The sequence below is a fragment of the Scyliorhinus torazame genome, chromosome 21 (genome assembly GCF_047496885.1).
Source record: "Scyliorhinus torazame isolate Kashiwa2021f chromosome 21, sScyTor2.1, whole genome shotgun sequence".
Lineage (NCBI taxonomy): Eukaryota > Metazoa > Chordata > Chondrichthyes > Carcharhiniformes > Scyliorhinidae > Scyliorhinus > Scyliorhinus torazame.
In genome coordinates this window covers 11870402-11887041 of record NC_092727.1, presented here as the reverse complement: position 1 = coordinate 11887041, position 16640 = coordinate 11870402, and the positions used below count along the sequence as shown (strand labels likewise).

The window sequence follows — 16640 nt, the reverse complement described above, 5'->3', positions numbered from 1 at the left end:
AAAACCACCAGGAAGGAAAATTATTTATCCGTTCGACACATTATGACACTAAAGTTACTCAAACACATAGTCTTGCAGTTTGAAATCTGCATTGTGGAAAAATAAATTCTAAATTTTACAAAGACAAACGAAACATACTCTCAACACACGATAAATCTTACCATAAATCTTACCAGTTTCAAAAGGAAAAAGAAACTAATTTTCTGGGAATGTTGCTTGACTCTACCTAAAACGTTAACCCACTGTTGCTCCTCTACAGGTACTGCAGTACTCCCAGCATTTTTAGATATAAAAATTAGGCAATTGTGTTACAACGGGATAGAGTTTCTGCTTGGTGTAATCAGAGATCCGGGTGCAAACAATGTTGGTTTTCAATTAGTTGATCCCTCAATTTCTGTGCAAAATCTCTTGTAATATTGAAAGTATAATCTGCCAAGAACCAGCACAATCAGGTAGCATTTCAGAACGTTATTTTAAATTATTTTTTATGCTTCAAACTATATTCCTTGATGAATACAGTGGCAGAGTGCTGTCATTTGATTAATGCAGCAGAAAAAGTATATTTAATCAGATGTACTGTCCACAATCTGAGCAACACAATTTTAAATAAGCAAAAATGATTTAAAAACGATAGGGTTATTTACAGGGGTTAGTTTCTGAGTAATGCAGAAAAAAGACACGTTGTCGAAGTTTTGCATCTTGCACTCATCAGGGTAATTCACCGTTTTCTACTAAACAAAATAGTGCAGGTCATGAGGTGGGTATCGGGAGAGTCGTGGGCGGGTATCGGGAGAGTAGCGGAGCGATCAGTCGCATCGTTCTCACGATGGCCCCGATCGTGGGAGAAATGCCCAATAGCCGCTACCGGCATTTTTGTTGAGAACGGCAGCCGCTGCCATCTTTTAAATAAGAGAAAAATGAGGCTGTGTGCAGTCTTTCGGCCAGAAGTGTCAGCAGTGAGCAGGTCATGCGGCCTGCATGTACCCGTGTCGTCAAGCTCCCTGTATGTACATGTCTTTGGTGCCAAACCACGGAGGAACGCTTCTTCCGTTTTCTAGCTGCTGGCAAGCAAGGCAATCGACTGTGAGATTGAATCGTTTTCTTACAGGCAATAGACGGCCAGAGACATAAATAATCAGTTTATCTACTGGCCAGGATTTCACATCTGAATCTACTGGAGAGAGCTGCGCAGGAGAGTCCAGGGCAGGATAGAGCAGTGCTAATGTTAGCTGTGTACACAGCTCATGTCCTCTGATTAACAGCCTGCAAAGAAGAAACTTGGGGGGGGAAAAGCAGTAGAAAGATGATTTCTTGAGATATGGTTTTGTCAATTGTGCCAATGCACTAAGGATGTAAAGCCCATGTGTGTTATATGCAGGGAAGTTCTGACAAATGAGAGGAGAAGTTTCAGATTTTAAAGAGAGTGGTGGATGAAAACTTCCTTTTGAGGTATCCTATCATTCATCTGTTAACTAGCATATTCTCCGTGGTAATACCTCTGGATTAGCAGGTTACAGAGGGATATAGATAAGCTGCAGTGCTGGGCTGAGAGGTGGCAAATGGAGTTTAATGTAGAGAAGTGTGAGGTGATTCACTTTGGAAGGAATAACAGGAATGTGGAATATTTGGCTAATGGAAAAGTTCTTGAAAGTGTGGATGAGCAGAGGGATCTAGGTGTCCATGTACATAGATCCCTGAAAGTTGCCACCCAGGTTGATAGGGTGGTGAAGAAGGCCTATGGAGTGTTGGCCTTTATTGGTAGAGGGATTGAGTTCCGGAGTCAGGAGGTCATGTTGCAGCTGTACAGAACTCTGGTACGGCCGCATTTGGAGTATTGCGTACAGTTCTGGTCACCGCATTATAGGAAGGACGTGGAGGCTTTGGAACGGGTGCAGAGGAGATTTACCAGGATGTTGCCTGGTATGGAGGGAAAATCTTATGAGGAAAGGCTGATGGACTTGAGGTTGTTTTTGTTAGAGAGAAGAAGGTTAAGAGGAGACTTAATAGAGGCATACAAAATGATCAGAGGGTTAGATAGGGTGAACAGTGAGAGCCTTCTCCCGCGGATGGAAATGGCTAGCACGAGGGGACATAGCCTTAAACTGAGGGGTAATAGATATAGGACAGAGGTCAGAGGTAGGTTCTTTACGCAAAGAGTAGTGAGGCCGTGGAATGCCCTACCTGCTACAGTAGTGAACTCGCCAACATTGAGGGCATTTAAAAGTTTATTGGACAAACATATGGATGATAATGGTATAGTGTAGGTTAGATGGCTTTTGTTTCGGTGCAACAACGTGGGCCGAAGGGCCTGTACTGCGCTGTATTGTTCTATGTTCTATGTTCTATGTTTAGCACAGGGCTAGGGGCTGGTTTAGCACAGGGCTAAATCGCTGGCTTTGAAAGCAGACAAAAGGCAGGCCAGCAGCACAGTTCAATTCCCGTACCAGCCTCCCTGAACAGGCGCCGGAATGTGGCGACTAGGGGCTTTTCACAGTAACTTCATTTGAAGCCTACTTGTGACAATAAGCGATTTTCATTTCATTTCTACCAGATTCCACTCGTCAACCAATCAGCACACTCTGCTCAAGAAGTATAAACGTTGCTCCTTTTTAACATTCTTATGAATTATCCCGACGAGTGCAGAACAGCATGTGTATTTTCAGTGATACTCAAGTTCTATACTACCAAATGATTAGTTTGTTGCTTGGTAGGTTTTCAGAAATTGCTCTCAGAAGTTTTTCCAATGAGTGCCGGTGATATGCCCTGTGCCCCAAAGAACCAGCTTAATTTGATGAATCTCCTCGAAAGCTAGAAAACGGGACACAATTGGTGGAAACTGCCACCGGAATTCTCCAGAGGCAGGTCGCCATTGGCCAGCTGGTTCTGTTAGTGGCGCAGCCGGTGAGCGACGCAAATGGTCATCGGCTTCCACGGGACCAGGCGATCCTGCCGGCGGACAGCGGCAATCTGCGTCCGGCACCGGAATACTCACCGCGGGGGGGGGGGGGGGGGGAAGAGTGGAATTTCTGCCCCAACGTTAATTCATTTGATCTGGGATTTGTGGTCAGCTCCCAGTGCAATGTTTTCCCAGTTTTACACCAAAGATTACGGCAACTTAATCTGCATTTAAAATTCTGAGATCATTTGCAAGGATCTTTTCCCGTTTCAGGAAAACTATGCTGAAATAGACAGCATTGTCAGGGGGAACTCAAATGACATTTTTAACTTCGTCAGGATTGGGTTGAGATCAATAAAAAGCGTTGGAGCAAAAACTTACTCTTTGTCCGATTGGTCACTGATCAGGATGGCCACCAGGTTGCCCTTTTCTTCCTCTTCCTTCATCAGCCTGGAAATAAAATGAAAGACTTGCTGTAAAGTGACAAGGGTCAGACTAGGCTCAAAGGACAAGACTCAACCTTGGGGGCGGTGGGGGGGGAACATAACAGGAAATGCTGGAAATACTCAGCAGGTCGGGCAGCATCTGTGGAGAGAGAAAATAATTAAGGCCTGTCAGCTGCCTACGATACAGTGCAGCACATTGGCCTGCCCCTAAAGCCATCCGGAATGCTTCCAACCTGGCTCGGGACAGCTGCTGAAGGACTTCTTCACAACAGAGGATTCGGAGTCCACCTTGAGCAAGGGAAAAGCACATGGAGAAATCAGGCCGACAGACTACCAGGGGGCTCAATGCTAGCCAACCCTTTTTAACATATATACATCTATATAATGACCTGCCAACAATCACGTCACACCAGGTCATCCTTGATGATGATATCTGTTGTGCCATTCAAGCTTTATCCTTCAGCTTTTGGCCAGGCTGACCCTTAACCAAGTTGTTACAAAGCTGATGGATTGCAGTACCTGACGCCTCATGTTAAATCTCCCCAAAACCTCCACAATGCTCGTGCCAAAAAAAAATTGAAAATCTACATGGATGGCCAGAGGCTAAACCATGATCCCCGAACAGGCGCCGGAATGTGGCGACTAGGGTTTTTTCACAGTAACTTAATTTGAAGCCTACTTGCGACAATAAGCGATTTTCATTTTCCATTTCATTTCATTTCAAACCAACATACTGGAGAGTGATCCTCAGCAGGATTCTGCTCTTCTGGGACTACCTGAACAAAACAGCAGCAAAAGGCGAAAGCCAGAAAGTCTACTGACCAAACGTGCTGGACCTACGTGGGGCGTGTCTGCCACAACCCATGAACCTCAGCAATTTCCCTATCATACTCTGCAGCAGAGTACTGCTCACACATCTCGCTGCGCATCTTAACTGGGGCCCTTTGCTCGACACCCCTCCCCTGGCCTCCTCACTTCTCAAACATTTACCCCCCCTCACCTCACATATCCGACTGATGAAAACACATAAGCTGGTAGAAGACAGCTGTGCTGCACCTCACTTGCCACTCCATGGAGACCTGCTCAGCCCACCTATCCACCCAACCCACCATCCATCTCAAGGCCCCAGACATAGCGTCCTTCCTCAACAAGATCTACTTGCAGGCAACCATTAGATTAAGGAATTGAAAAGCTCGGCAAGTCACTGACAACCTACTCGTGACAAGCCCCATCCGTTGGATGGCAGGCTTTGAACTGCCACGGTGAGAGTGGTCCTTGCTAAATAGGTTCAGAAAAAGCCAGGGCCCCTCTGCAACCAACCTCCACCTTTGGCGCCTCAGTACAAACCCCTTATGCACTTTTGCAAAAGATATAAACAGTGCTGCAGATTACCGAGGAGTGTCTCCTCTACAGACTAATGGTGGGTTAATCACCTTAAACTCAGCAAACGAGGTGGCTTGGGGGATTTGTCTTCACTGGGGGGAAAAAGAAAGTCCATCTGTGGTCATCGTAAAAAAGGTCCCTTTTAATAAATAACTATTCCTTTCGACAGCTAAGCTCTGCCTGTGCACTGCAAGTGTTATTTCCCGTACTGTGTTACCTTACGATTTCTACACACATGATGTCTCGCCTTGTCATTAATCCGGCCTTGGTCCTAGGGTTGGCCATGCTATGAAGAAGCTTCCACCACGGATTTATTCCGCTGCTGTCCTCGCTACTTGCCCACATTCAGGTGCCATCTATCCATGCCATCTCGGGTCTTCCTCGCACAGGTTTTTCAGACATTCTGCCTTACATGACCTCCTTTTCCAAACACTCCCATCCTGTTCGCACCATGCATCTAAAAGATGGGAGCTTCCTTGATATCACTGCCTCAGACAAGTTCCCCTAAATATGCGTTAGATTAGAATAATTTTTAGCTAAACCAGCCGTGTGTTAAGCAGCCATCTTACCTGCACAATCTTCTCAGGAACAGCACACCCTATTGGAGTTGGGTGTGGCTCCCTTGTAAGCATATTTACCCCTTGGGGAGGCGGGGTGCAGAGATGGGAACATTGAAAAATAACGAGTGGGATTTTCCCACCAGCCCGCCGCGTGTTGTTCGGTGGAGGATCCATCAGATCCATCAATCCCGCCATCGTCAATGTGGAGGCGTCCTGCCGGTGTCAACCGTTGACAGCACCCCTCGTCACCGGGAAACCCATGCGCCGGCGTGGTACCGGAATTTCCCGCCAGCGTGAACAGCCGGCAAATCACGCCCGAATGGTTGTGCCGCGGAGTTCTTTGGGCCGCGGCTCCGTTGAAGGTTCTGAACAATTGCTACATTCAACGTTGGTTACAACGAGTGACGGCTTCTTTCCTGCTACTGAACATTTGTGGAATAGTTTGAAAAATAATCCCTCCACACATGAAGCCGCAACAGTGAAAAAAAATGTAAATTAGATGGTTTAAAGCTGGATTTCTGGCAACTGCAAGGAATGGTGATACCACAGCTTGTAAGAAGTAGAGGCAATAATGTGTGAACATAGTGGGATATGCAGAATGGACGATTGCTGTGATTAAATTTCCTCAATCTATCGAGTTTGGCAGCTCCTTGAAACCAGTATCTATTATAAAGCTCCTCAGGAACGCCTCCCCCTCTCTCCATAAAATATATATACTATTCTGCACAAAGACTTGGAATTTATTGTGGCAATCACATCCTTTGAAGTACTATTCCTTCACAATCAGAATGGTTACAGCACAGGAGGAGGCTATTTGGTCCATTGCACCTGCGTTGGCTCTCAACCTCCCTGCCCTTCCCCTGTGATGCGCAATCAATTACACTCAAGACGAAGTGATTCATAACTGAAGGCTTTCATCTGCTAGAACTCTTCCCCAGCAGCTTCGATACAGAAAGTGAAGGCTGCTGGGATGGCACCGTTTCTTAAACTCCGCCTCTCAGGGCGGAGCTACGTACAACAGCCAATGGTAGACTCCTGGGTCTGACCAATGGTCATCAGCCTCTTGGGTGCCGCTATACCTGGTACTACCACACCCTGTATCCCTCCAAATTTACCCTTATCCACTCCTTTCTCAAAGCCACAAGTGAACCTGCCCCCGCTATCGGACAGCATATTCCTGATTGGAACCACTTACTCTGAAAAAACATACTCTCCTCATGTCGCCATTGCTTCTGGTGCCCTGCACCTTGACTCCGTGCCGCTGTTTCTCCACTCTGCCACTAGTGGGGGCAGTTTCTCCCTATTTCCTCTGTCTCGAACTCTCATGATTTTGAAAGCCACAAGTAAATCTCCTTTCAACTATCTCACCTCTTTAGCTTCTCTTAATGTATCCACATAACTGAGGTCCCTCGAGAACCAGTCTCATAAATCCTGTACAGGCCCCTCTCTAAACTCTACACATCCGCCCTACAGTGCGTCGCCCAGACTTGGACACTATACCGCAGTGGAGGCTGTTTTGCTACAGGTTCACGCCAGCTTCCTGGTTTTTTGCAGCATATGCCTCCATCTATTTTTTTAAAAAAATTTAGAGTATCCAATTTTTTTTTCCAATGAAGGGGCAATTTAGCATGGCCAATCCACCTAATCTGCACATCTTTGGGTTGTGGGGGTGAGACCTGGTATATTACTGGTTAGCAATATGTCATTACTCTATGCTTTATATTTCCAGAATGATTTGAGGGTGTGATTATCAAGAAACCACTAATCTTTAACTCAAAGCAAAATAGGTTTAATGAATAACAAATCAAATAATGTTGAGTTCGTTCACTCTTGCAGAACTACAACCAGTGATTAAGTAATTCAGAATAAAGTATTAACGATAGTTAACTGCACGTGCTAACTATGCTATTATCTATCTCTCCAATTCTAATTCTAATGATCTCTCCACTCACCTGAGGAAGGAGCAGTGCTCCGAAAGCTAGTGATTCAAAACAAACCTGTTGGATTTTAACCTGGTGTTGTAAGACTTCTTACTACCTCTCTAACACACTGTTATCTAGTCACTACAGGTTCGAAGAGACCCAATATCCTTTGAGTTCACATATTTATACATGAATCTAATGCTGCCATCTAGTGGTTGTTACCCCTTTATAGAATATACAGTGCAGAAGGAGGCCATTCAGCCCATAGAGTCTGCACCAGCTCTTGGAAAGGGCACCCTACCCAAGTCCACACCTCCACCCTATCCCCATAACCCAGTAACCCCACCCAGCACTAAGGGCAATTTTGGACACTAAGGGCAATTTAGCTTGGCCAATCCACCTAACCTGCACATCTTTGGACTGTGGGAGGAAACCGGAGCACCCGAAGGAAACCCACGCAAACACGGGTTTTTTTTGCAGTGATATGAGAAAGACCCAAGCAGATATGGGGAGAATGTGCAAACTCCACACAGACAGTGACCCAGGGCCGGGATCGAACCCGGGTCCTCAGCTAACCACTGCACCACCCTGCCGCCCTCTATGCCTCCATCTATGACAACTCACGATCCTGTTTCTTAAATCACTTTTTGTCCTATCACTATCAACGATTTGCGCACAAAGCCTCCGGCAGGAGCACATCATGGCCTAACTCTTGGTCGAAGGGCTAAGTTTATGTATGAACAATTCTCTTGCAACAGGGCATGTCCAGGACACGTCGGGATGAATGATCTGTCGCTCTGCATTGGACGCAGGAACCGTCAGGAGTGGTGTCACACCTTGCTCGCTTCCAGGGAGAGAATGGTTCGACTTCTGTGTACCAAAGGACACATCAACATGAAACAACACACTGTGCCCCATGTCCATGTTTTTAAAATATTTCCCTGGCTGGACCATGATATTCAAACAAAAGCATATCGAAGGATATTTTACACAAGAAATGTGAACCCACCTCCCTCCCCACCAATTAGAATAGAGCTGATCACCTGTCCATTGTGAGGAGAGGTTTCAGTCTCCAGGTCACAAGTGATTTTCACAAACAAGGGAAAGAATGCAAGGATCCGAGAGGGAAATTCTTTCAGACAAGTGGCACTATTCCTCTTCAAGCAAACCAGGGAATAAATGTTCAGGTGCAGCATCGAAAGTCAGGGAATCACCGAAGAGGCAACTGCACATTCTTATGGGAAGGAGGAACATTGAAGGGGAGAGTGAAATAAGAGGGGACGAATAACCCTCCTCATCCATAACGGCAACACCTATCACAATCTTGGATATTCCCACGGTGATCTCTCCGCCAAGCTTTAGTGCAATTTAATGCAGGGTTTAAAAGTCTTAGACGCAGCCAACAGGCAGTTAGAAGCATGTCTGAAAAATCCCTTAAATATAAAAGTGGCAGGGATAAGAACATAAGAACTAGAGCAAGAGTAGGCCATCTGGCCCCTCGAGCCTGCTCCACCATTCAATGACATCATGGCTGATCTTTTGTGGACTCAGTTCCACTTTTCGGCCCAAAAACCATAACCTTTAATCCCTTTATTCTTCAAAAAACTGTCTATCTTTATCTTAAAAACATTTAATGAAGGAGCCTCAACTGCTTCACTGGGCAAGGAATTCCATAGATTCACAACCCTTTGGGTGAAGAAGTTCCTTCTAAGCTTAGTCCTAAATCTACTTCCCCTTATTTTGAGGCTATGCCCCCTCATTCTGCTTTCACTCGCCAGTGGAAACAACCTGCCCGCATCTATCCTATCTATTCCCTTCATATAATTTTATATGTTTCTATAAGATTCCCCCCACATCCTTCTAAATTCCAATGAGTACAGTCCCAGTCTACTCAACCTCTCCTCATAATCTAATCCCTTCAGCTCTGGGATTAACCTAGTGAATCTCCTCTGCACACCCTCCAGCGCCAGTATATCCTTTCTCAGGTAAGGAGACCAAAACTGAACACAATACTCCAGGTGTGGCCTCCCTTACACCTTATACAATTGCAGCATAACCTCCTCCCTAGTCTTAAACTCCATTCCTCTAGCAATGAAGGACAAAATTCCATTGGCCTTCTTAATCACCTGTTGCACATGTAAACCAACTTTTTGCGACTCATGCACTAGCACACCCAGGTCTCTCTGCACAGCGGCATGTTTTAATATTTTATTTAAATAATAATCCCTTTTGCTATTATTCCTACCAAAATGGATAACCTCACATTTGTCAACATTGTATTCCACCTGCCAGACCCTAGCCCATTCACTTAGCCTATCCAAATCTCTCTGCAGACTTCCGGTCTCCTCTGCACTTTTTGCTTTACCACTCATCTTAGTGTCGTCTGCAAACTTGGACACATTGCCCTTGGTCCCGAACTCCAAATCATCTATGTAAAATGTGAACAATTGTGAGCCCAACACTGAACCCTGAGGGACACCACTAGCTACTGATTGCCAACCAAAGAAACACCCATTAATCCCCACTCTTTACCTTCTATTAATTAACCATTCCTCTATCCATGCTACTACGTTAACCTTAATGCCATGCATCTTTATCTTATGCAGCAATCTTTTGTGTGGCAACTTGTCAAAAGCTTTCTGGGAATCCAGATACACCACATCCATTGACCCCCCCCGTTATCTACTGCACTGGTAATGTCCTCAAAAAATTCCACTAAATTAGTTAGGCACGACCTGCCCTTTATGAACCCATGCTGCGTCTGGCCATGGGACAATTTCCATCCAGATGCCTCGCTATTTCTTCCTTGATGATAGATTCCAGAATCTTCCCTACTACCGAAGTTAAGCTCACTGGTCTATAATTACCCGCTTTCTGCCTACCTCCTTTTTTAAACAAATTAACAGTTTGCTAATTTCCAATCCGCCGGGACCACCCCAGAGTCTAGTGAATTTTGGTAAATTATCACTAGTGCATTTGCAATTTCCCTAGCCATCTCTTTTAGCACTCTGGGATGCATTCCATCAGGGCCAGGAGATTTGTCTACCTTTAGCCCTATTAGCTTGCCCATCACTACCTCCTTAGTGATAACAATTATCTCAAGGTCCTCACGTGTCATAGCCTCATTTCCATCAGTCACTGGCATGTTATTTGTGTATTCCACTGTGAAGACCGACCCAAAAAACCTGTTCAGTTCCTCAGCCATTTCCTTATCTCCCATTATTAAATCTCCCTTCTCATCCTCTAAAGGACCAATATTTACCTTAGCCACTCGTTTTTTTTTCTCTATTTGTAGAAACTTTTACTGTCTGTTTTTATATTCTGAGCAAGTTTACTCTCATAATCTATCTTACTCTTCTTTATAGCTTTTTTAGTAGTTTTCTGTTGCCCCCTAAAGATTTCCCAGTCGTCTAGTCTCCCACTAATCTTTGCCACTTTGTATGCTTTTTCCTTCAATTTGATACTCGTACCAGCCTCTGCGAACAGACGCTGGAATGTGGCAACTAGGGGCTTTTCACAGTAACTTCATTTGAAGCCTATTTGTGACAATAAGCGATTTTTATTTCATTTCATTTCATACTCTCCCTTATTTCCTTAGATATCCACGGTCGATTTTCCCTCTTTCTACCATCCTTCTTTTTTGTTGGTATAAACCTTTGCTGAGCACTGTGAAAAATCGCTTGGAAGGTTCTCCACTGTTCCTCAACTGTTTCACCATAAAGTCGTTGCTCCCAGTCTACCTTAGCTAGCTCTTCTCTCATCCCATTGTAATCTTTGTTTCAGCACAAAACACTAGTGTTTGATTTTACCTTCTCACCCTCCATCTGTATTTTAATTCCACCATATTATGATCGCTCCTTCCGAGAGGATCCCTAACTATAAGATCATTAATCAATCCTGTCTCATTACACATAACCAGATCTAGGACCGTTTGTTCCCTCTTGGGTTCCATTACATACTGTTCGAGGAAACTATCGCGGATATATTCTATTAACTCCTCCTCAAGGCTGCCTTGACCGACCTGGTTAAACCAATCGACATGTAGATTAAAATCTCCCATGATAATTGCTGTACCATTTCTACATGCATCAGTTATTTCTTTGTTTATAGCCTGCCCCACCATAATGTTACTATTTGGTGGCCTATAGACTACTCCTATCAGTGACTTTTTCGCCTTACTATTCCTGATTTCCACCCAAATGGATTCAACCTTATCCTCCATAGCACCGATGTTATCCCTTACTATTGCCCGGATGTCATCCTTAAATAACAGAGCTACACCACCTCCCTTACCATCCACTCTGTCCTTCTGAATAGTTTGATACGAGGGATACAAGACAAACGATGCTATCCTTTTGCCTTGCCAAGACTAGCTTTCGTTATCTGGGGGTCGGGATGGCCCACAATTGGGCCTCACTTCATAAATTAAATTATACTAATCTGTTGACAGTATCAAATCGGCCTTACAGAAGTGGCAAAACCTCCCCCTGACCTTGGCAGGGCTCAGACTATTTAATTTTTAAAAAAATTCTTATTCGTTCATGGATGTGGGTGTCGCTGGCTGACCCAGCATTTATTGCCCCTCCCTAATTGTCCTTGAGGGGGCAGTTAAGAGTCAACCACATTGCTGTGGGTCTGGAGCCAGACCAGGTAAGGCCGGACCAGGTAAGGACGGCAGATTTCCTTCCCTAAAGGACATTAGTGAACCAGATGGGTTTTTACGACAATCGACACTGGTTTCATGGTCATCACCAGACTTAATTCCAGATTTCTTTTAGTGGATTCACATTTCACCATCTGCAGTGGCGGGATTTGAACCTGTGACCTCGGTGTACGCTGGGTCTCCGTGACAATACCACTACACCACCGATTCCCCAAAATGAACGTACTCCAAAAGGTTTTGACTTCTTTTCAATATCCTCCCCATTTTTCCCCTCCAGTTCTTTTTTGTCAAAAATCAACAAATTAATGTCCTCCTTTATTTGGGCAGGTAAGACTCCAAGGATCCACGGGGCTTTACTCCAAAGAGAGAGACAATCGGGGGCCTGGCTCTACCCAATTTATTATTTTACCATTGGGCAGCCAATATTCAGAAGGTATTGGTGTGGTTCAGCAATCCTGGTTCCATATGGGGACAAATGGAATTCTGCACTGTTTCTCGTCTTCGTGCAGTAGTTACTGCGCCATTGCCTTTCTCTCCAGTAAGATTTTGCCTGAATCCAGTGATGGTGTCCACCCTGAGAATTTGGAAGCAGTTCTCGCAGCATTTTGCGTTCTGTTCCCTGTCTTTTCTATCCCCCATTTGGAACAACCACCTTTTTCTGCCAGCAGTGGAGGGGAAGGGTTTGGAGATGTTTGGAGACCTGTTTGTGGAGGGTGGGTTTGTCAGTTTTAAGGTCAGCTGTTAGAGGGCTTAGTTTATTTTGGTGCTCAATCTTAATATGTACTTTTGCTTGTTAGGCTCTTTCTTCTATTGTGTAATTTTGGTTAATTGTAGTTGTATGGTTCTATTATGGAAAATCTTTAATCATTTTTTAAAAAACTTGCCCCCTAGTGTCTCTCAGCTTTATCCCGAATCCAGATTGTTGGAGCCAATATACTTCCTCAATATTGTGCTAATTTCCTCTTTAACCAGCAATGCAACCCCACTGCCTTTTCCTTTTTGTCTATCCTTCCTAAATACCGAATACCCCTTGATGTTCAATTCCCAGCCCTGGTCACCCTGCAGCCACGTTTCCGTAATCCCGATTATATCACACCCGGTTCCATCTATTTGTGCGATTAATTCATCCACTTTATTGCGAATACTCTGTGCATTAAGGCGCAAGGCCTTAAAGTTGTCTCTGTAACATTTCTCGTCCCGTTATCATTATTTTTCACTGTAGCCCTGTTTGATTCTGGCCCTCGATTTCCCCACCCATCACTTTCCCCCAAATGTTTTTTGTTCTTGTCCGTGTTTCCCCATCCTCGGACACCTTGCACAGGTTCCCATTCCCCAGTCACTCCAAATACTCCCATCCGCCCTGGTCCTGCCCAGGTGCAACCCGTTCAGTTTGTACTGGTCCCACCTCCCTTGAACAGGCCGATCCCAATGTCCCAAGAATCTGAAGCCCTACCCCCCTCACACCCCTTTATCCATGTATTCATCGGATATATCCTGCCATCTCAACTGACTGGCACACGGCACTGGTCGTAATCCTGAGATCACTACCTTTGACTTCTCAACTTTCTTCCCAACCCCCTATACTCTGCTTTTAAGGCCTCATTCCTTTTTTACCTATGTCGTTTATACCAATGTGTACCATGATTGTCTTGGATTCGCTGGTGATCACCCATTTTCTTCCTGCCTGTGGAGTCTTAGTCTGTGGTGAGGCCACCTCTCTATACATACTATCCACGATGCTCTCCAGCTCGCGGATGTCCCGGTGACCCCAACCGCCGCTCCAGCTCCGAAACCCAGGCTTCCAGGTACTTCAGTTTGAGATACTTCCTGCACACATGCTGGCCCCCAGGCACTTGGAAGCGTTCCTGGCTTCCCACGTGGAGCAGGAGGAGCACACCACAGCTTTACGCTCTCCTGCCATGACTTACACCTTTAATTTAAACCTTTTGGAAGATGCTTAAAATCAAATAATGTCAATCCTGACATTATTTATTAGGCCCTTCTTCCCTAATCCTCATTACTTAGAATATAGCCGTTACAAAACTATAAACCACAAAATAAAGACCGTACAAACTACGAGCGCTAAAAGTAGTAAATACTGACATCAACTCAGGAGCTGCAAACAGAAAGCTAGCACTCCGATTTCTCACTGCACTCTCGCGCCTTTTTCAATCACCAGCCTCCGCTCTCAGGCTCACTCTATCTTGCGCTCTTTTATCCTCCCGGCTCTGTTAAAAGATAGTGCATCTTTGTTTCCATTTTCTTTGAAACATTTCTATTCACCAAATATAAAATATTGAAAATGGGGAGAGGCGGGTGGGGGGAGGTGATGAGGCCGGTTGGCTGACAGTCAAGCATCATCCAATTGGGTAATGAGTCTTTGCTTTCCTATTGGCATAGGAAGGTGCAAGGATGGATGTGTTGGCCGGCCATTGGCTGGAGCATGGGGGCAAGTCTTTTGCCGAAACCTCCAGGAGTACATTTAAACACAGTTGGAAAACCTAATCCATCCTCCTGCCTCAGTTCAACATCTGAAATGAAATAATCTGGCCTTCATTCACAGAACCATTGTTATTACTTTACGAGTGAAGTTCGTTCAGGCGTCTCACAACCCACAGAATGAACGAAAATCCAGTATCAAGTGGTGCCTCATAGCTTCTCTCTCTAAGCAACCCTACTTTTCTCATCTGTACAGTGTATCCAAGGTTCAACGGCCCCTTCGACCTAATCATTATTACATCAGTTATAATCAAACGACTGATTGTTTAAATCTGTATTAAATCTGTTTAATAATCTGGAAGACTTGCCGCATAACAATATTGAAGCATTCCCAATTTGCTTCCTGTGCAAGATAACACCTCTCAAAATAAACCAGAAACAAAATATTTGCGTACCATTTCCCATTCTCGTAAAGCCTGGTGACTTCGTTCTTCAACTCTTGCTCTTTTTGAACAAACTCTTTCTTCTCCTTTTCGGATTTCCTCTTCAGTTCTTCCAATTTTACCTTCAACTCCTGGACCTGCTTAACATTATCCTGCATGGTGTGTAAAAATAAATAAGTCATTCATGCGTCAGTCTCTTGAACTTGGCGGTCATGCTAAAATTAAACCTCCTTCGTAAAAGCAGTTTCATCCGTTTTTGCATCATGGGAGTGTTTTAGTTTAAGATGCAAATTCTGAAGCCATCATCAGCAAAAGAAAGTTTAAAAACAAAAGGTGATTGACCTTGACTGTAAAAATTATCATGAGAGGTGTGTTATGGGCCAGGGTTTAGAGAACCCCAAAGTGTATCATGGAGTTCACCTGGCCCACAACCTTTAATAGATTGTGGTTATGGGGAGCACACGGCCCACTCTACAGGTGTGATGCAAGAGAGATCTAAAGTACTTTTTAAAACAACACCATTTTTAATTATGAATCCTGTTAACACTTTATAAACCCACAGTAAACTTAACAACTATCAACTCCAATAATCCCCACAGATACAATATTCTATAAGTAACCCATTATAACTTTCCTAACAACATCCATAAGGCCAAAATACCCTTTTTACAGAAAGACAGCAGGTGTAAATTATCTACAGAAATGGGTATTACTTTGCAATCACGCAAATGATCTGTAGACAGTCTTTAGATTGTAGAGAGACAGATCCTTATACAGCTGCTTGCTTTGCCTGCAGCTGTCCAGTTCTGAAAACAAAACTAAAACACACTGTAGCTGCCTGCTCAAAAACGAAAGTGAAAGACAGACAGCCCAGCTCCACCCACACTCTGACATCACTGCAGCCAGTTCATATGTATCCATTTCTTAAAGGTACATCCACTACAGCTATTTGATAAACAGCCAGTTCTTAAAAGTACTCTCCCATGACAGGTGGTACATCAGATGTGGGCACTTCACATGCAACCATGGTGGTTTATTCAGCTCCAGCACAGAGACAGCCTCAGTCAGTCCAGTAATGGCTCATTTCTCCTATTTCAGACAGAATCACAAAATGCTTCTGCAATTCTACGCCAGGATCCCATGTGGAAGTATTTGATTCATTGTCACATGCCCTTGTTTTATTTCACGCCTTATATTGATGCTTGCATAGGCTGTCTGACCTCCACAACCTTAGTCAGTGCTTCAGCAAGATCATCAGCATTTGCCGGCAAAAACAAAAATAAGCTCAACAGCAATGCTGACGAAGAATAGCTCATATTAACTATTTGTGGGGGCGGCACAGTGGCGCAGTGGTTAGCACTGCTGCCTCACGGCGCAGAGGACCCAGGTTCAATCTCGGCTCTGGGTCACTGTCCATGCGGAGTTTGCACATTCACCCCATGTCTGCATGGGTCTCACGCCCACAACCCAAAGATGTGCAGGGTAGCTGGATTGACCACACTAAATTGCCCCTTAATTGGAAAAGAAATTGGGTACTTTAAATTTATTTTAAAAAATTAACTTTGTGGCCGTTTAATTTTGGAAAGACATCCCACTTATACTGCAATGACCAAGATCGAGGTCAATAGCTACGGTACTCATGTTAGCCAGGCAGAACATAGAACATTACAGCGCAGTACAGGCCCTTCGGCCCTCGATGTTGCGCCAACCTGTGAAACCACTCTAAAGCCCATCTACACTATTCCCTTATCGTCCATATGTCTATCCAATGACCATTTGAATGCCCTTAGTGTTGGCGAGTCCACTACTGTTGCAGGCAGGGCATTCCACGCCCTTACTACTCTCGGAGTAAAACCTACCTCTGACATCTGTCCTATATCTATCTCAC

General features: G+C 44.6%; 1 protein-coding gene across 1 annotated transcript in view; it reads right to left on the bottom strand.

Moving 5' to 3' along the window:
• Positions 1-16640, bottom strand: part of LOC140398167 (RING finger protein 214-like) — a 55348-nt gene that overhangs the window by 23388 nt on the left and 15320 nt on the right. The window contains exons 6-7 of the mRNA XM_072486507.1: positions 14765-14904; positions 3278-3346 (exon numbers count right to left, since the gene is read on the bottom strand). Of these exons, the coding sequence (XP_072342608.1) occupies positions 3278-3346; positions 14765-14904 (209 nt within the window). The remainder of the gene's footprint in view (positions 1-3277; positions 3347-14764; positions 14905-16640) is intronic.